The following is a 16587-nucleotide window of genomic DNA, read 5'->3' as shown; positions in this document are numbered from 1 at the left end:
CTGCCGATGTGCAGGTTGGCACCTTGCATGGTTGGCCTCTGACATCGGTGTGTGAATGTGTGAGTGAATGGGTCAAATGTGAGGAACAAGTTGTAAAGCGCTTTTGGATAAAAGCGATATATAAATGCAGCCATTTAACACAGGTTAGAACACGCAAAGGCCCCCTACTTGGGTTTGAACCCAGGACCTTCTTGCTGTGAGGCAACAATGCTAGCCACTATGCCACTGTGCCGCTCGCTAAAGGAAAAATGATGTAGCAGGCATTAGCTACAAGGTTAAACGTAAGACATGGCTCTCTGCATCTGAAACGGTTGCTTGTCGATTCCCATCTCCGTGCTCATGTATCTCATGGTGAATGGATTGAGTTGAGTTTGCCTGGTGTCAGGTATTGATCAATTAGATCAGGGAGCGGGTGTGAAGGTTGTTCCGTTTGCTAAACATGCAGTATTGACCCCATGGCGCCGGCCAAAACCCCACCAGGGCTTTTCAAAGTGGTCCTCCAAAGATATGATATGCTTAAAAAAAGGGGGGGGGGGCATGGATGTGGGTGCCAATACATGTCCACTGCTGTCTAACTGCTATCCATCTCTAATTTAAAAAGTCATGCAGATGTAATTTGAAATTAGAAATGTATTGGAAGGATAAACCCCTTGAGATATGCTATCTCGTTTTCGAGGGGGTCCTTAACATAGGATACAAAACATACAATACAATACATAACAAAACAAAAAACAGAACAACAAATGCACTTATACACTGACAGACGCTCTCCCAAGCTCACCCCCACAGTCCACACTGATTCCTCCCAAGAGGATCACCCATATATATATATGTTCCCTTATAAAACACATACAAAATTATAATTTGATCTGTAAACGACATGTAAGCCCTAACACAGTAAATCAATAACAGGTGCAAGTAGTCTGTAGATGAGTGAACAAAGATATCTTGAATAACCGGTAAGAAGTAAGAGATCTGAGTGAACTAGGCAGTTTGTTCCAATCAGCTGGTGCTTTATATTTAAAGGCAAGTCGACTGATAGCTTTGATGGTTCGAGGTATACTAAAGAAAGGAAGATCTGTGTGTCTTAAATTACAAGTTGAACTATATGGTGTTAAGAACTGCTTTAGATAGGGGGGATAATTAAAGTAAATACATTTGTAAACAAAAAGCAACCAATGAAAATGTCTTCTGAATTGGGGAGAAAGCCAGTTTAACGACTCAAACATAAGACAGTGATGGGTTCTATAAGGACACCTCAATATAAATCTGCAAACAGTAACATTTAAAGGACGGAGATTTGTTAGTGTGGTGTTTTGATAAACTATGTCTGCGTAACCCATTATTGGAAGTACCAGCTGTATAATGATTATTTTCCTAACCTGAAGAGAAAAACAGTTAATAGAACGATACAATATTCTCAGGCTACAATTTGTTTTCTTCATCACAGCATCAATATGTGACTTGAAGGTGAGTTGAGAATCAAGCCAAAGACCCAGGTACTTATATTCATCAACATTATCAAGAGGAGCATCATCTAAAAACTTAATCGACAACTGATTTGATATTTGCACCAGATTTGATCTAGTACCAAACAGCATACTATAGGACTTCTTCTTATTTAATAAAAGTTTGTTAATAGCTAACCATTTCTGGACAGCATCAAAATGAGTCTGTAAAGAGTACTGAATTTGTTGAATATCAGACTTAGAGGAATAAATCACTGTATCGTCAGCATACAATTGAGTAAGACAGTCAGATGGTATCAGGGTGAGATCATTAACAAATATAGAAAATAATAATGGTCCTAAAGATGAACCTTGAGGAACACCTTTATCCGTAATCAAAAAGTCAGACTGTTTACCCTGATATGATACACACTGGCGTCTATGGTGGAGATATGAATTGAACCAAAGTAAAGAATTATTAGAGACACCAATAGCACACAATTTGTCAAGAAGAAGATAATGATCAACCAAATCAAAAGCCTTTGTGAGATCTATAAATATTGCACCAGTAACCATGTTATTGTCCATTGCTGAGTGAACATCATTGGTCAACTTCAGAAGGGCTGTAGTTGTGGAGTAGTTTGGCCTGAAACCAGATTGGCATGTACACCAGGGCTGTCCTCAACTAAATACATTCTTAGTCTGCAAGAAGTCATAGGTTCTGTTTAGGGATGCACCGATCCGATATTGGTATCGGTATCGGCCGCCGATATCAGTAAAATAGCTGGATCGGGTATCGTTAAAAAAAATTAAATCTCTTTTTTTTTTTTATAAATCAAATAAGAAATAACCATTCAGTACATTTATATCTATGTGTTAATTTGTTACATTTAGTTTCACTAAGTTAGGAAAGTAATGTTTTAAGTCGAGCCTGATGTTGCCTTGCTGCACAAAAGAATGATCCCAGTCTCTTCCACACAGTGACAGTGAAGCATACAGTTTATTAATTGAATGAATGAAGTTTCTTTTCTGTCTTAGTTTACAACAAATCAAAAACACACTTGTGATCCTTTACAATTCTTAAAAACAAAATATATTGTAATAAAAAAAAAAAAAAACGTGGATACAATTTAAAAAAAAATTGGAACAACTATTTGGACAATGGGTATCGGATCGGTATCGGGACTGAAAAAGTCGGATCAGTCGGTGCATCCCTAGTTCTGTTGATGTGTCCAATATATGATTTAAAGGAAGATTATGGGAGATGTGCTATTGTGTTATTGTCTCTCCAGGGTCAAACAAGAAGATGTGGAAAAACAACCATGCTGATTAAAGGAGCATGCCAACAACCATACTGATTAAAGGAGCATGACAACAACCATACTGATTAAAGGAGCATGCCAACAACCATGCTGATTAAAGGAGCATGCCAACAACCATACTGATTAAAGGAGCATGACAACAACCATACTGATTAAAGGAGCATGCCAACAACCATACTGATTAAAGGAGCATGCCAACAACCATACTGATTAAAGGAGCATGCCAACAACCATACTGATTAAAGGAGCATGCCAACAACCATACTGATTAAAGGAGCATGCCAACAACCATACTGATTAAAGGAGCATGCCAACAACCATACTTATTAAAGGAGCATGCCAACAACCATACTGATTAAAGGAGCATGCCAACAACCATACTGATTAAAGGAGCATGACAACAACCATACTGATTAAAGGAGCATGCCAACAACCATACTGATTAAAGGAGCATGCCAACAACCATACTGATTAAAGGAGCATGACAACAACCATACTGATTAAAGGAGCATGCCAACAACCATACTGATTAAAGGAGCATGCCAACAACCATACTGATTAAAGGAGCAGGCCAACAACCATACTGATTAAAGGAGCATGCCAACAACCATACTGATTAAAGGAGCATGCCAACAACCATACTGATTAAAGGAGCATGCCAACAACCATACTGATTAAAGGAGCATGCCAACAACCATACTGATTAAAGGAGCATGCCAACAACCATACTGATTAAAGGAGCACGCCAACAACCATACTGATTAAAGGAGCATGCCAACAACCATACTGATTAAAGGAGCATGCCAACAACCATACTGATTAAAGGAGCACGCCAACAACCATACTGATTAAAGGAGCATGCCAACAACCATACTGATTAAAGGAGCATGACAACAACCATACTGATTAAAGGAGCATGACAACAACCATACTGATTAAAGGAGCATGCCAACAACCATGCTGATTAAAGGAGCATGACAACAACCATACTGATTAAAGGAGCACGCCAACAACCATACTGATTAAAGGAGCAGGCCAACAACCATACTGATTAAAGGAGCATGCCAACAACCATACTGATTAAAGGAGCATGCCAACAACCATACTGATTAAAGGAGCATGCCAACAACCATACTGATTAAAGGAGCACGCCAACATGTTATTTTGATCAAATGTTCTTTATTTTCTTATTTTCCACATGAAACAAGACACAACACAATACAGTAATAATAATAATAATAATAATAATAATAATAATAATAATAATAATAATAATAATAATAATAATAATAATAATAATAATAATAATAATAATAATAATAATAATAATAATAATAATAATAATAATAATAATAATAATGACAAGACAATTCAATTTAATCAAATTAAATTAAATCAATAAAGCAGTATAGTATAAATAATATATAAAGGAAAAGAAAAAAATATATATATTGTGACAGATATCACCCCCGTCTCATGGCTATGTGAAGGATGGGCGGTACTACTACCGGAGAAGTGGAAGCAATTAGGCAGCTGATTAGTACTAATAGAACACACCTGTGCACCATTAGATCACCCACATCCCACGCACACACACACCAGACACACACACTATAATACACTAGGTCAGATAGAGTTGAGTTGAGAGGAGGTGAGGTAGGAGTTGTTGTATTGAGAGAGAGATTGTTTGTGTACAGAGTTTTGTGAGGTGAGAGGTAGTGAGAGGAGAGGTGAAGGCGTTCATTGTGTACTGATTGATTGATTGATTGATTGATTGATTGAAAACTTTATTAACAGATTGCAGAATGGGTACAGTACAGTACAGCTCAATACATACAATTGTTAAGGGGATGCAGACCAGAGAAAGACTTTCGTCTTGTTTACATCAGGGTCCCCCATTTTCAATTCATCGTAACATATATGACATACATGACATACAGATAGACAGTACTGCTACATCTATACATTTATGACATACCATATTTGTAAATACAGTACTGTTTGTGATACAAAGAGAGCCCAGAAATAAAAAAAATTATATACATTTGCCGTAGAAACTGTACATTGGATTGGGTAGGTGGGGGGACAGTACATTGGAGGTGGTTGGGTGGGGGACACTGTACACTGTACAACTGTACAAACAAAACTGTACATTGGAATACTGACAAAGCCATACTTGGTCATTTACTGTACAACTGGGTTAGGACATTTACAGGGGCCAGTTTCGAATTGCAGTCTCCCGTAGGTGTTTTTTGAGAGTGTTTTTGAAAGTGGGTAGTGATTCACATTCCTTTACAGCTTTGGGTAGGGCGTTCCACATTGATGTGGCATAATTGCGAAACGTGTTTAGTCCCTTGTTTGAGCCGAATCTGGGTTTAACATGATTTGTGGAGCTCCCTCTGGTGTTGTGATCGTGGTATTCACTGACCTTTGGGAAGTATTTTGACATGTACATGGGTACCTTGGTCGTGTAGTGTATCTTGTAGACCAGGCCCATTGCAAGTTGCTGTACTCTGTCGTCTAATCTAAGCCATCCTAGGTTGTCAAAGTGGGCAGGGGTGAGGTGGGTTCTAGGAGTAAGGTCAAGCAGTAGTCTGACCAGTTTGTTTTGAGATGTTTGTAATTTTGTTTTTAGCGCCTTTGAGGTGCTTTGGTACCATGAGGTGCAAGCATAGTCGTAGTACCCTTGAATGAGTGCTCCTGCCAGAGTCCTCAGGGTATTCTTGTTTACCAGAGAGGAGATCCGGCACAAGAATCGAGTTCGTTGGTTGACTTTTTTTATTACATTGGATGCCATTTTGTCACAGGAAAGATTTGCCTCTAGGATGGAACCCAGGTAGGTAATATCTTCTTTCCTCGTGACAATATTGTCACCCACTGTAACTGAGAAGCCGTCGGTCTTGCTGAGTTTGTTATTTGAACCGAAGAGAATGGACTCTGTTTTGCCCATGTGTAATGATAGTTTGTTGTCGGCGAGCCATATGCAGATTTTGCCTAGTTCCGAGCTGAGGGTTTTTTCAACCTGTAACTTGTTCTTGTCAGAGACCAGCAGGGCTGAGTCGTCCGCAAACAGGAACAAGTTGCAGTCACAGGCTGACGACATGTCATTTGCATAAATTAGGAACAGTAGCGGTCCTAGTATGCTTCCTTGTGGAACACCACAGCTTACTGTGAGGGGGGGGGATAGGGTACCGTTTACCTCCACCATCTGTTCCCTCCCCTCCAGGTAGGATTGCATCCAGCTCACTGATAGACTATCAAAACCAATTGCTTTTAGCTTGTCAATCAGAATGGTGTGATTGACAGTGTCGAAGGCCTTTTGTAGGTCCAGCATGACCATGCCGCAGTATTTGCCCGCGTCCACCTCTTGTTTGATGTGGTCGTTTAAATAGAGAAGGCATGTGTCAGTGGAGTGGGATGTTCTGAAGCCAGATTGGAATTCGTAGACTGGACCCTGGACTGGCTGAGAAACCCCCTTGTGTACTGACCCTGGACTGGCTGAGAAACCCCCTTGTGTACTGACCCTGGACTGGCTGAGAACCCCCCTTGTGTACTGACCCTGGACCGGAAGACAACTCTGAGTATTGAACAATTCTTTTTCTGTACGAGAGCCTGTTTTGTGTTTTGGACATCGGACTGTATTACGACCATTCTCTTTGCCAATCGGACTATATTCTGCCTTGATTCAATACATATTCTTATTGATTGATATTGCACTTGTGTGGACATTTGAATTTGTTTGTTTTTGAACCGTGACGAGTCTGAACACCACCAGGCTCGTCACAATATACATACAATCATCCAGGTGAAGCTCAGCAGACCAGAACACCACAGGAGAGTCCACTCCTGCTATCCAACCCAAGAAACAGGACCCCCACATATCCCAGGTCCACCGCACCAAAAGCCCCCACCCGCCCCAGCCCCGACAGCCACGGCCCCTGGTCCACGAGAACCCCAAGTCCAGCATCCCAGAGAGCCCGAGCACCACGCCTCAATAGCACTCCGACTCCCCGAGACCCCCGAACCCCCATGGCCCAGAGCCAAGATCATCACCCGCTGCCCCAAATTCTCCCACATCACACCTGTCCTCTCCTCATTTCACTGGCTCCCTGTCAAGTATAGGATTGACTTTAAGATCTGTCTCCTCACTTACAAAGCCCTCCACTCCCTAGCACCTGATTACATCTACAACCTTCTTCAACACTACACTCCCTCCCGCTCACTCCACTCATCCAACTTAGCCCTTCTGAGCGCAACACACTACACACTACCACACTACACTACACACCACACTACACACCACACCACACTACACCACACTACACCACACCACACTACCGCCTTAAATCCACAGAAAACAAATCATTCTCCTCCTCCTCCTCCTCCTCCTCCTCTGCTCCCCGACTCTGGAATCAACTCCCGTCACACATCAAAGAAGCACACTACCTAGAGATTCCTAATGTAAGGCGCTATATAACATTTATTTATTATTATTATTATTATCATCAAAACCATAGCAACCGAGGGCCCAAAATAAACCACCCCACGTGCAGTGATCCCACAACACACAAGACCCCGCCCCCCCTCCGGGGCCGAACCACAGAGATGATGGCCTCCCCCGCCGATACCCCCCCCCCCCCCCACTAAGCCGCACCCGCCCAAACGACTGATACACATTACATATTATACAGTGAAACATCCCGAGCCCCCACCCGCCCCAGTCCCGACAGCCACGGCCCCCACCCCATGAGTCCCCCGCATCCAGCGCCCCAGCCAATCAGAGCATCGTGCCTCTTTAACACTCCGTCTCCCCGAGGCCCCGAATTAGGGGCCCCCACCAGCCCAAGACTGCGACCACCAAACCCACAACATCAAGGGCCCAAAACACCCCACCCCATATAGAAATTATAGAAATAATAAAAAGTCAAAATGTCAAATTATGAAAATACAATTATATTTCTAAAGACGTTTCTAAAATACATTTCTTCCCCCACCCCCACCCCAGGACCCCTCGGGACCAACATCCCGATCTCGCTCCGCTGCTAGATCATTGACTTTACTCTCTCAGCTGCCGATGCCCACACATTAATGTTAGATTCTTTAACTCCAATTACCCGAGCTGTGTAAATTAGGAGCATGCCAACATTATGGGAACTGTGCTCACCAGTCTTCTTCAGAGTCAGACAATAAGATAGGTACCAGTCTTCTTCAGAGTCAGACAATAAGATAGGTACCAATTTCCTATCTATCCTATCCAACAATGTGGAACGCCCTACCCACAGCGGTAAAATAATGTGAATCCCTACCCACCTTCAAAACCACTCTAAAAGAGCATCTACTGTACGGGAGTCCGCATTTCGAAACTGGCCCCGGTAAATGTCCAAACACCCCCCCCCCCCCCACCCACCCAACCCCCCCAATGTACAGTTTCCTCCCCCTCAAATGTATATATTCTCTTTTAGAAACTCTGTCTGTAAATAAACAGTACTGTATATTTGTATATCTTGTATGTCATAAATGTCTGGATGTAACAGTACTCTATATCTGTATGTCATGTTATGAATTGAAAATGGGGGACCCATTTTTATTTATTTTGCGGGCACACACACACACACACCACACACACACACAGGTGGACAAAGCCATCTGTTCAGGCAGGATGGTGATGCTGAGTCACCATAGAAAGAGAACAGACGGGGAAGTGACAGTACAGGTGTGTTGAGTCAGAGAGAGAGAGAGAGATTATTTGAGCATGGTGACTGATCAACAACTAAAAAGAACCTTGACAAAATACAGACTGAGTGAGCACAGCCTAGCTATTGAAAAGGGGAGGCACAGGAAAACCTGGCTTCCTGCAGAGCAAAGGCTGTGCTGTCATTGCATCCTCAATGAGCCTGAAACAGAGATACACTTCCTCACCAAATGTGAAAAATATAAATATATTAGAGAAACGCATTTAAAAAAAAATGCAAAAGATCAGATACAGAAAAACTACCAGTCCTACTAGGGGAGGACTCAACAAGCTGTGAGCTAGCAGCAGTCTATGTTGCTGCCTGCCATAAACTGAGGGACAGTGATAGACAGTCACCTGACACGTTTATGCTGTAATATCTCATGTTTTATGTTTTGATGATATTGTACTTTGATATTGATATCTGTTTTCTAATTAATGTTTAATGTTAATAATCATTTGCTTTGGCAACATGTACATGTTACGTCATGCCAATAAAGCCATTTGAATTTAATTGAAATTGAGAGAGAGAGAAGGGAAAGAGAGAGAGAGAGGGGGGGGGAAGAGAGAAAGAGATATATATATAGAGTGAGGAGGAAAGAGAGGAAGACAAAGATAAGAGAGAGAGAGAGAGAGAGAGAGAGAGAGAGAGAGAGAGAGAGAGAGAGAGAGAGAGAGAGAGAGAGAGAGAGAGAGAGAGAGAGGGGATGTGTGTGCTGATGTGTCTTGCTGACAGCAGAGAGCTGGGGTCAGTGTCCCAGTGTCTGTGAAGGTCAGGACAGACGCAGCCTGCTCTCTCCCAGCACACAGAGAGACGACTGACACAACATGGGTTACCACAGACAGGTTTTAAGAAAAAGATTACAGATTATTATTTAAAAGGTAAGTAATAGGGCTGTACTGAATATAACTCTTGTGGTTTGTCGCATTTGAATGTTCTGGTGAGGTTTTCGAATGCGGGTGTTCAAGTGCTGTGACGTCATCATTGGGGATTAAGATTACATGGGCTATCTATGTACAATTATATTATCTAGCACAATTATCTATTAATTAGATCATGATGAATTGGAGTGTGTTTTTTATTTTTTATTTAAATCTTTTATTATCTTTTTCCCCCTCCTTTTTCCGATTTTTCTCCCATCCCACTGTTAGTCGTTATGCCAATTCCCAACCCCCTTCCTGGTTGTTGCGCACCCCCCCCCCTACTGTTGGTCCGAGAGGCTGGAGACTGTCACATGCTTTCCTCCGACGCATGTGCAGCCAGCCGGCAGCCAGCCTGGCCGCGCAGATTCTCACTGGGAGAGGGTAACGTGTGGAAGGTCGCACTACCTCTCTCCAGATCCTACTCTCGCTGTGCAGGCGCCCCGACCGAATTGTAGGGGTCGCTGTCCACAACGCCCAGGACCCACCCACGGCTTCCCTCCCCCTAACTCAGCCAAACTAGTTAGTATAGCGATCAGCCCAAGCCAAGGCAATGCTGACTCTCCGGGAGTCGAGACCGCAGCCTCTTGCATTGGTGACGAGCACAATCTCCGCTACGCCACCTGACCGCCGTGTTTGTTTTGTTAAGGTGCTCTCCCAATATGACGTCAGTGTCGTATATCGACAGACGGGGAGGAGTACGCTCCCCCCGTCTGCACCGGGCGGCTGGCTATGGGCGTCCTCCATCTGCGCGGCCTGAGGGCTCCCCACATCCCCGGCAGGGTGAATGTGGGTACAGGTGTACTGTCGCGGGCGGTCCTCATCCTGACGGGTGGGGATTACGTCCGGACATAGCCAGGCAGGTCTGGGACCGATGCCGTGCCGCCTGGGATTCTTTCCCCATACATCTGTTAGGTCAGTTGTTGGGACGGGTACGCCACTGTCGCGCTTACGCGGGCAGATGGCGTATGTTTCAAGAGTGGTGTAAGGCGGGGGGTAGGGACCGGTGTCCTGCCCCCTGGATACTGTCCTTGTTACCTCCAGTCTCTCCTTGATAGACTGTCGGCTTCAACGGTGAGGGTATATGCAGCAGCTATATCCTCTTATCATGAGGGATTTGAGGGTGATGTTTTGTTCAGCCACCCTCTTGTGAAGCGTTTCCTGCTTGGCGCCCGACGCGTTAAGCCGGTAAAACGCTCTTTGGCTCCGAGTTGGGATCTTCAATTGGTCCTCGGTCGGTTGTCCTTGGCCCCGTTTGAGCCTCTTGAGCAAGCGCCGTTGGAACAGCTGTCGTTCAAGACCGCGTTCTTGCTGACCGTCACCTCCGCTGAACGCGTGGGTGTGCTTTGTGCTCTCTCGGTACGACCAGAGTGCCTGTCTTTCGTTCCGATTGCGGTGCCACTCTGCGGCCTAATCCTAAGCCTTCGTGCCTAAAAATATCCGGAGTTCTTCCGCTCCAGGGATATTGTGGTTCAGGCGTTTCATCCACCTCCTCACGCTAGTGAGTTGGAGGCGAGCCTTCACCGGTCATGTCCGGTCCGGGCTTGGGGATTTACCTCAGCCATACTCAGGGCCTCAGCTTTTTGTCTGTTACGGTGGTTCTCGTGCTGGTAAGGCATTGTCGAAACAGCGCCTGTCCCATTGGTTGTGCGAGGGCATTGCCCTCTGCTACACGTTGGCCGGGCTGGATCACCCTGGGGGCGTCAAGGCGCACTCCACTCGTGGGGTGGCAGCCTCTGCCGCTCTGCTGGGTGGGGCCTCGGTGGAGGACATCTGTGCTGCAGCTTCATGGTCCTTCCCGGGCCCCTTTGTAAGGTTTTACCTCATGGACATGACCGGGGGTTCTGTCTCCCAGGCGGTTCTGGGGTCTGTGGCCTCTCCTGCTTCCCGTCCTTTGGTAGGGTAGCAGGGGTGTGTGGGTATGGGCCACAGTGTGTTGGGTCACACGTGGTTCCGCCTGTGCTGTGTTCAAGGGGTTCTAGTTCCCTCTTGCTCGCACTCGGGGGGAGTTGACTGCGCCCCCCCTTCATTAGGAAGGATGGGGTGACGGGACTCCCCAACCCCTTGATGTGGGCTTACGGGTCCTCAGGGGGTGCATCTGTCGGGCCTCGCGTCCGCACTACCCCATATCTCGGTATGGCTTAAGAGCGGGATGCGATGGCCAAGTACGATAATATAATATATAATTAATTATATAATATAATATAGTTATACAAGTACTGGCTAAGCGTCCCGCTCTTAAGCGGCCCTGAGTTCCCTTGGGGAATCTTTTCCTGGAAACGGGTTTTTTACGAGGAAGAGTGAGTGGTGACCATGCCTAGTACTTTATAGAGTACGCCTCTATAGGGGCGGGGCCTGGCAGATGGTGGGTGTATTTGTTTTTTCGTTGATGGTGTACAGTAGTTTGGAGTTTCTTTATTAGTTGACATGCAAAGATACAGAATACCTTCACATGGAATGCTTTTTTCTGTTGAGGATCATAGGACGCTTGGATCATACACATACAGCTCATTACAGTAATATTCCACAATTATTACATTTTAGATAGTAATAATGGTACAGAGCCTTGAGACAAACATATGCATATTCACCAATGCAAACAGACTGGCAGCCGTCATAGGCAGCGCCATTTACGGAAGGAGGGGGGAGTGGGTTGGGGTTGTTACAGGGCTGTAGGGGGGGGGGGGAGTGATCCCTCACACGAGGCAGCCGACAGTGCAGCGCCAATGCAGAGGAAGGGGGGGGGGGGGGGGGGGAGGTGGGGGGAGTGCACAAGCCAAGTCCTGGGTGGGGGAGGTAGGGATTGCGGGTGGGGAAGCCGCTCTCCACTCTTATCTCCCAGAGGGCCTTCGACTCCAGCAGCTCCCTGTTTCGACCTTGGTCCAGGAATTTGTTTTGGCTGACTGACTGGCCCATTTATCCCAGCCATGTCACTTTAAATTTGATTTGAATAGAGTGAAATATAACTCTATTGATTTGAGTGGAGTGAGTTTTAACAACTCCGTCCAAATGACTGAATGCATTATTAGTCCAAGTGTCCAAGTGTCTTATCAGTTCATTTTGGTAGATCCTGTGCGCGGTAAACAGATCCAAAATCTTCTTATTGCAGTCCAAAAGCTTCGATAATCCAAAAATGACCACGTCTTCAAGTTGGTAGCCCGATTATGATGTCCCAATAGGCAGAGAGGGTTAGCCTTATTCTGCTTCTTGAAGAAAATATGCAATCCACTGATTAGATCCATTTAGAGTTGATTTGAGTATAGTCCGGCCACCGGCACGAAGCAGGGCATAGCAGCGTCGGGCTCCATGGAGCAGTAGAGGCGGCGGTAGGAACGGCCTTGAAGGCCTTGGGAGAGAGGAAAGAAATGCGACTTGTCTCTGCAAGAGGTGGGAGGGTGGTACAGTAGGTACATGAGATGAGGTATATCTCGGTATGGCTTAAGAGCAGGACGCTTAGCCAGTACTCTGATAACGTTAAACATAGAGTTGGTCATCTCAGATGTGTCAAGGAGGCTCACTTAAGGACATTTGGAGAATATTCTGATTACCTTTGTTGTCGTTGTTTCTTAAGAAAATGGGGCGGAGTAAGGTTGAAGAACTGACAGGAGGGGAAAGACGAGTGGTTTTCACAACAGGCGGCACTTCTGTGTGGTGCCAATTACCAGCGAATGGCCAAACGATGAGCATCACAAACAAACTTTGATCTTGCAGCTCATGGAGGCGTCGCATTTAGTCACACAAGTGAGTTCCCACTGCGCCGTTATGCACAAGACTCTGTAGTGGCTTCATCACACACAGCAATTAAGAGCCTCACGTCTTTCCTTAGGGAGCTTTGTATTATCCTTCAACTAAACAATGTACCCCCCGTTTCTAGACTGAAGACGCACACATACATACACATACACACACACACAAACATACACGTACACACACACACAGTCACACACACACAGTTTCAAGTTCAAGTTTCTTTATTAGTTGTCATACACAAATACAGAATACTTTTATATGAAATGCTTCTTTCTGTTTTGCTCCTGAGAGTGTGCTAGATAAAAATAGATGGTAACACTTTATAATAACACTCAGTTATAACACCTTTATAAGGTATTTGTAGATAATTAACTAATCGTGAACAAATCATTTATATACATTCGTAGATTATTATTAAATCATTTATAACTATATTTGTATAACATTTACAAATTAGTTCTACATTATTTATAAATCATTATCAACATTGTTTGTACTTGATTTGTTCATCATTAAATAATGTTGTTTAATCAATCAATCAATCAATCAATCAAATGTATTTATAAAGCACATTTCACATGACGCGTGTCAACCAAAGTGCTGTACAGAGGGTAAATACACAAGATACATATAGACAACAATCACACTCCGTTTTATGGGAGGGCACACAGGCAAACACATAGAAAAACAGGGCATGAGTCAGTGAACGGGAAAGGCTAGTAGGTAGAAGTGGGTTTTGAGCCTCGATTTGAAGGCATCTATCGAGGGGGCGAGCCTAATGGAGGTGGGGATGCTGTTCCACAGTTCAGGGGCTGCGATAGCAAAGGCACGGCCCCCCCTGAGCTTGAGGTTAGACCTCCGGACTGTCAGGAGCCTCTGATCGGCTGACCTGAGGGACCTGGTGTTGGAATAGGGGGATAGGAGGTCTGAGATGTAGGAGGGTGTGTGACCATTAAGGGCTTTAAAAACAAATAGGAGAACCTTAAAATCTATCCTGTAGCGTACTGGGAGCCAATGAAGGGAGGCAAGGACAGGGGTGATGTGGTCTCTCTTGCGGGTTCCGGTCAACAGTCTGGCAGCAGCGTTTTGTACCAGTTGTAAGCGGGACATGGAAGACTGGTTAATGCCTATATAGAGGGAGTTGCAGTAGTCTAATCTAGATGAAATGAAGGCGTGGATGACTCTCTGAAGGTCTGCAGGGGAGAGAAGGGCTTTGAGTTTGGCAATGGTGCGTAGTTGGAAAAAACATGCCTTTACCACTGAGTTTACTTGTCTGTCAAATTTAAATTGTGGATCAAAAATGACCCCTAGGTTCTTGACATACGGCTTGACCAGGGAGGACAGGTTGCCAAGGCTGTTGGTAAGGGTGGTGACAGCGTCTGGGGGACCGAAGAGGATTATTTCGGATTTGTTTTGATTTAGTTGTAGAGAGTTTTGTGCCATCCAACATTTAACATCATCCAGACAGGATATGAGACTGTTAAGTACAGACTGGTTGTTGGGTTTCAGGGAAACATAAAGCTGTGTGTCGTCAGCATAACAGTGAAAAGAGATGTTGTGCTTCTGAATGATTGGACCAAGGGGTAGCATGTAAAGGGAGAACAGGATCGGGCCAAGGATGGACCCTTGTGGGACCCCACAGGAGAGGGAGGTTGAGGGGGAGGAGCAGTTGGCGATGTTGACAGCAAAGCTTCTATTTGTGAGATAGGAGGAAAACCATGCTAATGCAGTGTCACTGACACCAACCCCATGTTGGAGACGATCTAATAAAATGGTGTGATCAACAGTGTCGAAGGCTGCACTGAGGTCAAGCAGCATTAAAATAGAGCAGTCACGGTTGTCAGCGGCGAGGAGTAGGTCATTTGACACTTTAAGGAGGGCTGATTCTGTGCTATGGCCAGTCCTGAACCCTGACTGAAATGTCTCCAGGATGCTGTTCTGTTCTGATGCTGTTCTTAATGTGTAGTAACTAAGGCTGTCAAAGTTAACGCGATATTAATGCGTTAACTCCCGATTCTATTAATGTCACTAATTTTTTTAACTCAAGATTAACAAAAAAAAAAAAAAAAAAATGTTTTACTAGACTTCACTCAGGTGTATTATTGATGCTCTCATTGATACTATGTTTGTTTCTGAAGTGTGTGTGTGTGTGTGTGTGTGTGTGTGTGTGTGTGTGTGTGTGTGTGTGTGTGTGTGTGTGTGTGTGTGTGTGTGTGTGTGAGATATAGAGAGAGAGGGGGGTGAGAGAGATGAGGAAGGGGCAAGAGAGAAAGAGAGCTGGGAGAGTGTGTGTGAGAGAGAGAGAGGGGGGGGTGAGTACTCAGCCCTTGTGTGGGTGAATGTAACAAGTTCCTAACGTTTTCTTTCCCCTATTATTTCATGCACACTTTATTCATTGTTTTAAATTATTATTTTCTTTTAAGTTATTTTGTGCATCACTCTGTTTTGAATTTGATGCAAATTTGCAATGCATGAGGGTCATTCTTTTGTGTTAAATGGCTGCATAAAGCAAGCATTTGTTGACTCGCATGTTGATAAGAGTATTAAAACTTGGAACTTGAAACAGATTCGTTTAAGGTAAAAAAGAAAAAAGAAAAATGCGATTAATTTGCGATTAATCGCGAGTTAACTATGGACAATCATGTGATTAATCGAGTTAAATATTTTAATCGTTTGACAGCACTAGTAGTAACACATTTGTAGATGCTTTGAAAAATGGATATGAAAAAACTACTATACTGTACCTCCATTTATTTGTTCATGTTCAACAAATGATTTGTTAAGACATTCATAAAACATCTATAAATCATTTGCAGATGTTATTGTGTCCCCTAATCTAAAGTGAAGCATATTCATCATTAACAAATGTATAATAGTTTGTTTATTTGTGGACTTTTATGAATACACACGAAGCAATTACCAGACTTGTCTTTTCATGTTTAACAAATGATTTGTTAAGACATTCATAAAACACATATAAATCATTTGCAGATGCTATTGTGTGCCCTAATCTGAAGTGAAGCCTATTCATCATTAACAAATGTCTAATACAGTTAATTATTTGTTTACTTTTTCATCACCCGTTACAAATGTTGTAGACAGCTTTCGGATACACCCTTCTTTGTGACATCAAACAGTGACAGAATTGGGATGAGGTACAACTTAGGGTAAGGTGCAATGAGGTATAATTAAGTTGTAGTGCAAATCTCTTTACTAATAAATATAAAGTGTTAAAGTGTCTAAAGTGGATAAAGTGGGTGCTACAGTGAGTTGTTTATTTAAAGTGAGTGTGTACGTGTGGATGTGTGTGCTGTGAGTGTATTTGATGGTTTGTTACATGCGTTACGTGTTATTGTCGTTGAGCATCCTGATGACCTGGGAATAGAAGCATACACATACACACTCACAGTTGGGG

The 16587-nt window shown here is 43.9% G+C and overlaps 1 protein-coding gene across 1 annotated transcript in view; it reads left to right on the top strand.

Moving 5' to 3' along the window:
• The window catches only part of LOC311248855 (calpain-2 catalytic subunit-like), a gene marked incomplete at its 3' end in the record, with an annotated part of 14856 nt that extends 8088 nt beyond the window's left edge, over positions 1-6768 (top strand). Inside the window, exon 6 of the mRNA XM_084338085.1 lies at positions 6658-6768. Coding sequence (XP_084194211.1) covers positions 6658-6768 — 111 coding nt within the window. The remainder of the gene's footprint in view (positions 1-6657) is intronic.
• Positions 6769-16587: the final 9819 nt, after the last annotated feature.

Source organism: Notolepis coatsorum (assembly GCF_963971535.1).
Source record: "Notolepis coatsorum genome assembly, chromosome: 1".
NCBI classification, from domain to species: domain Eukaryota; kingdom Metazoa; phylum Chordata; class Actinopteri; order Aulopiformes; family Paralepididae; genus Notolepis; species Notolepis coatsorum.
This window is presented reverse-complemented; position numbering and strand designations above follow the sequence as displayed.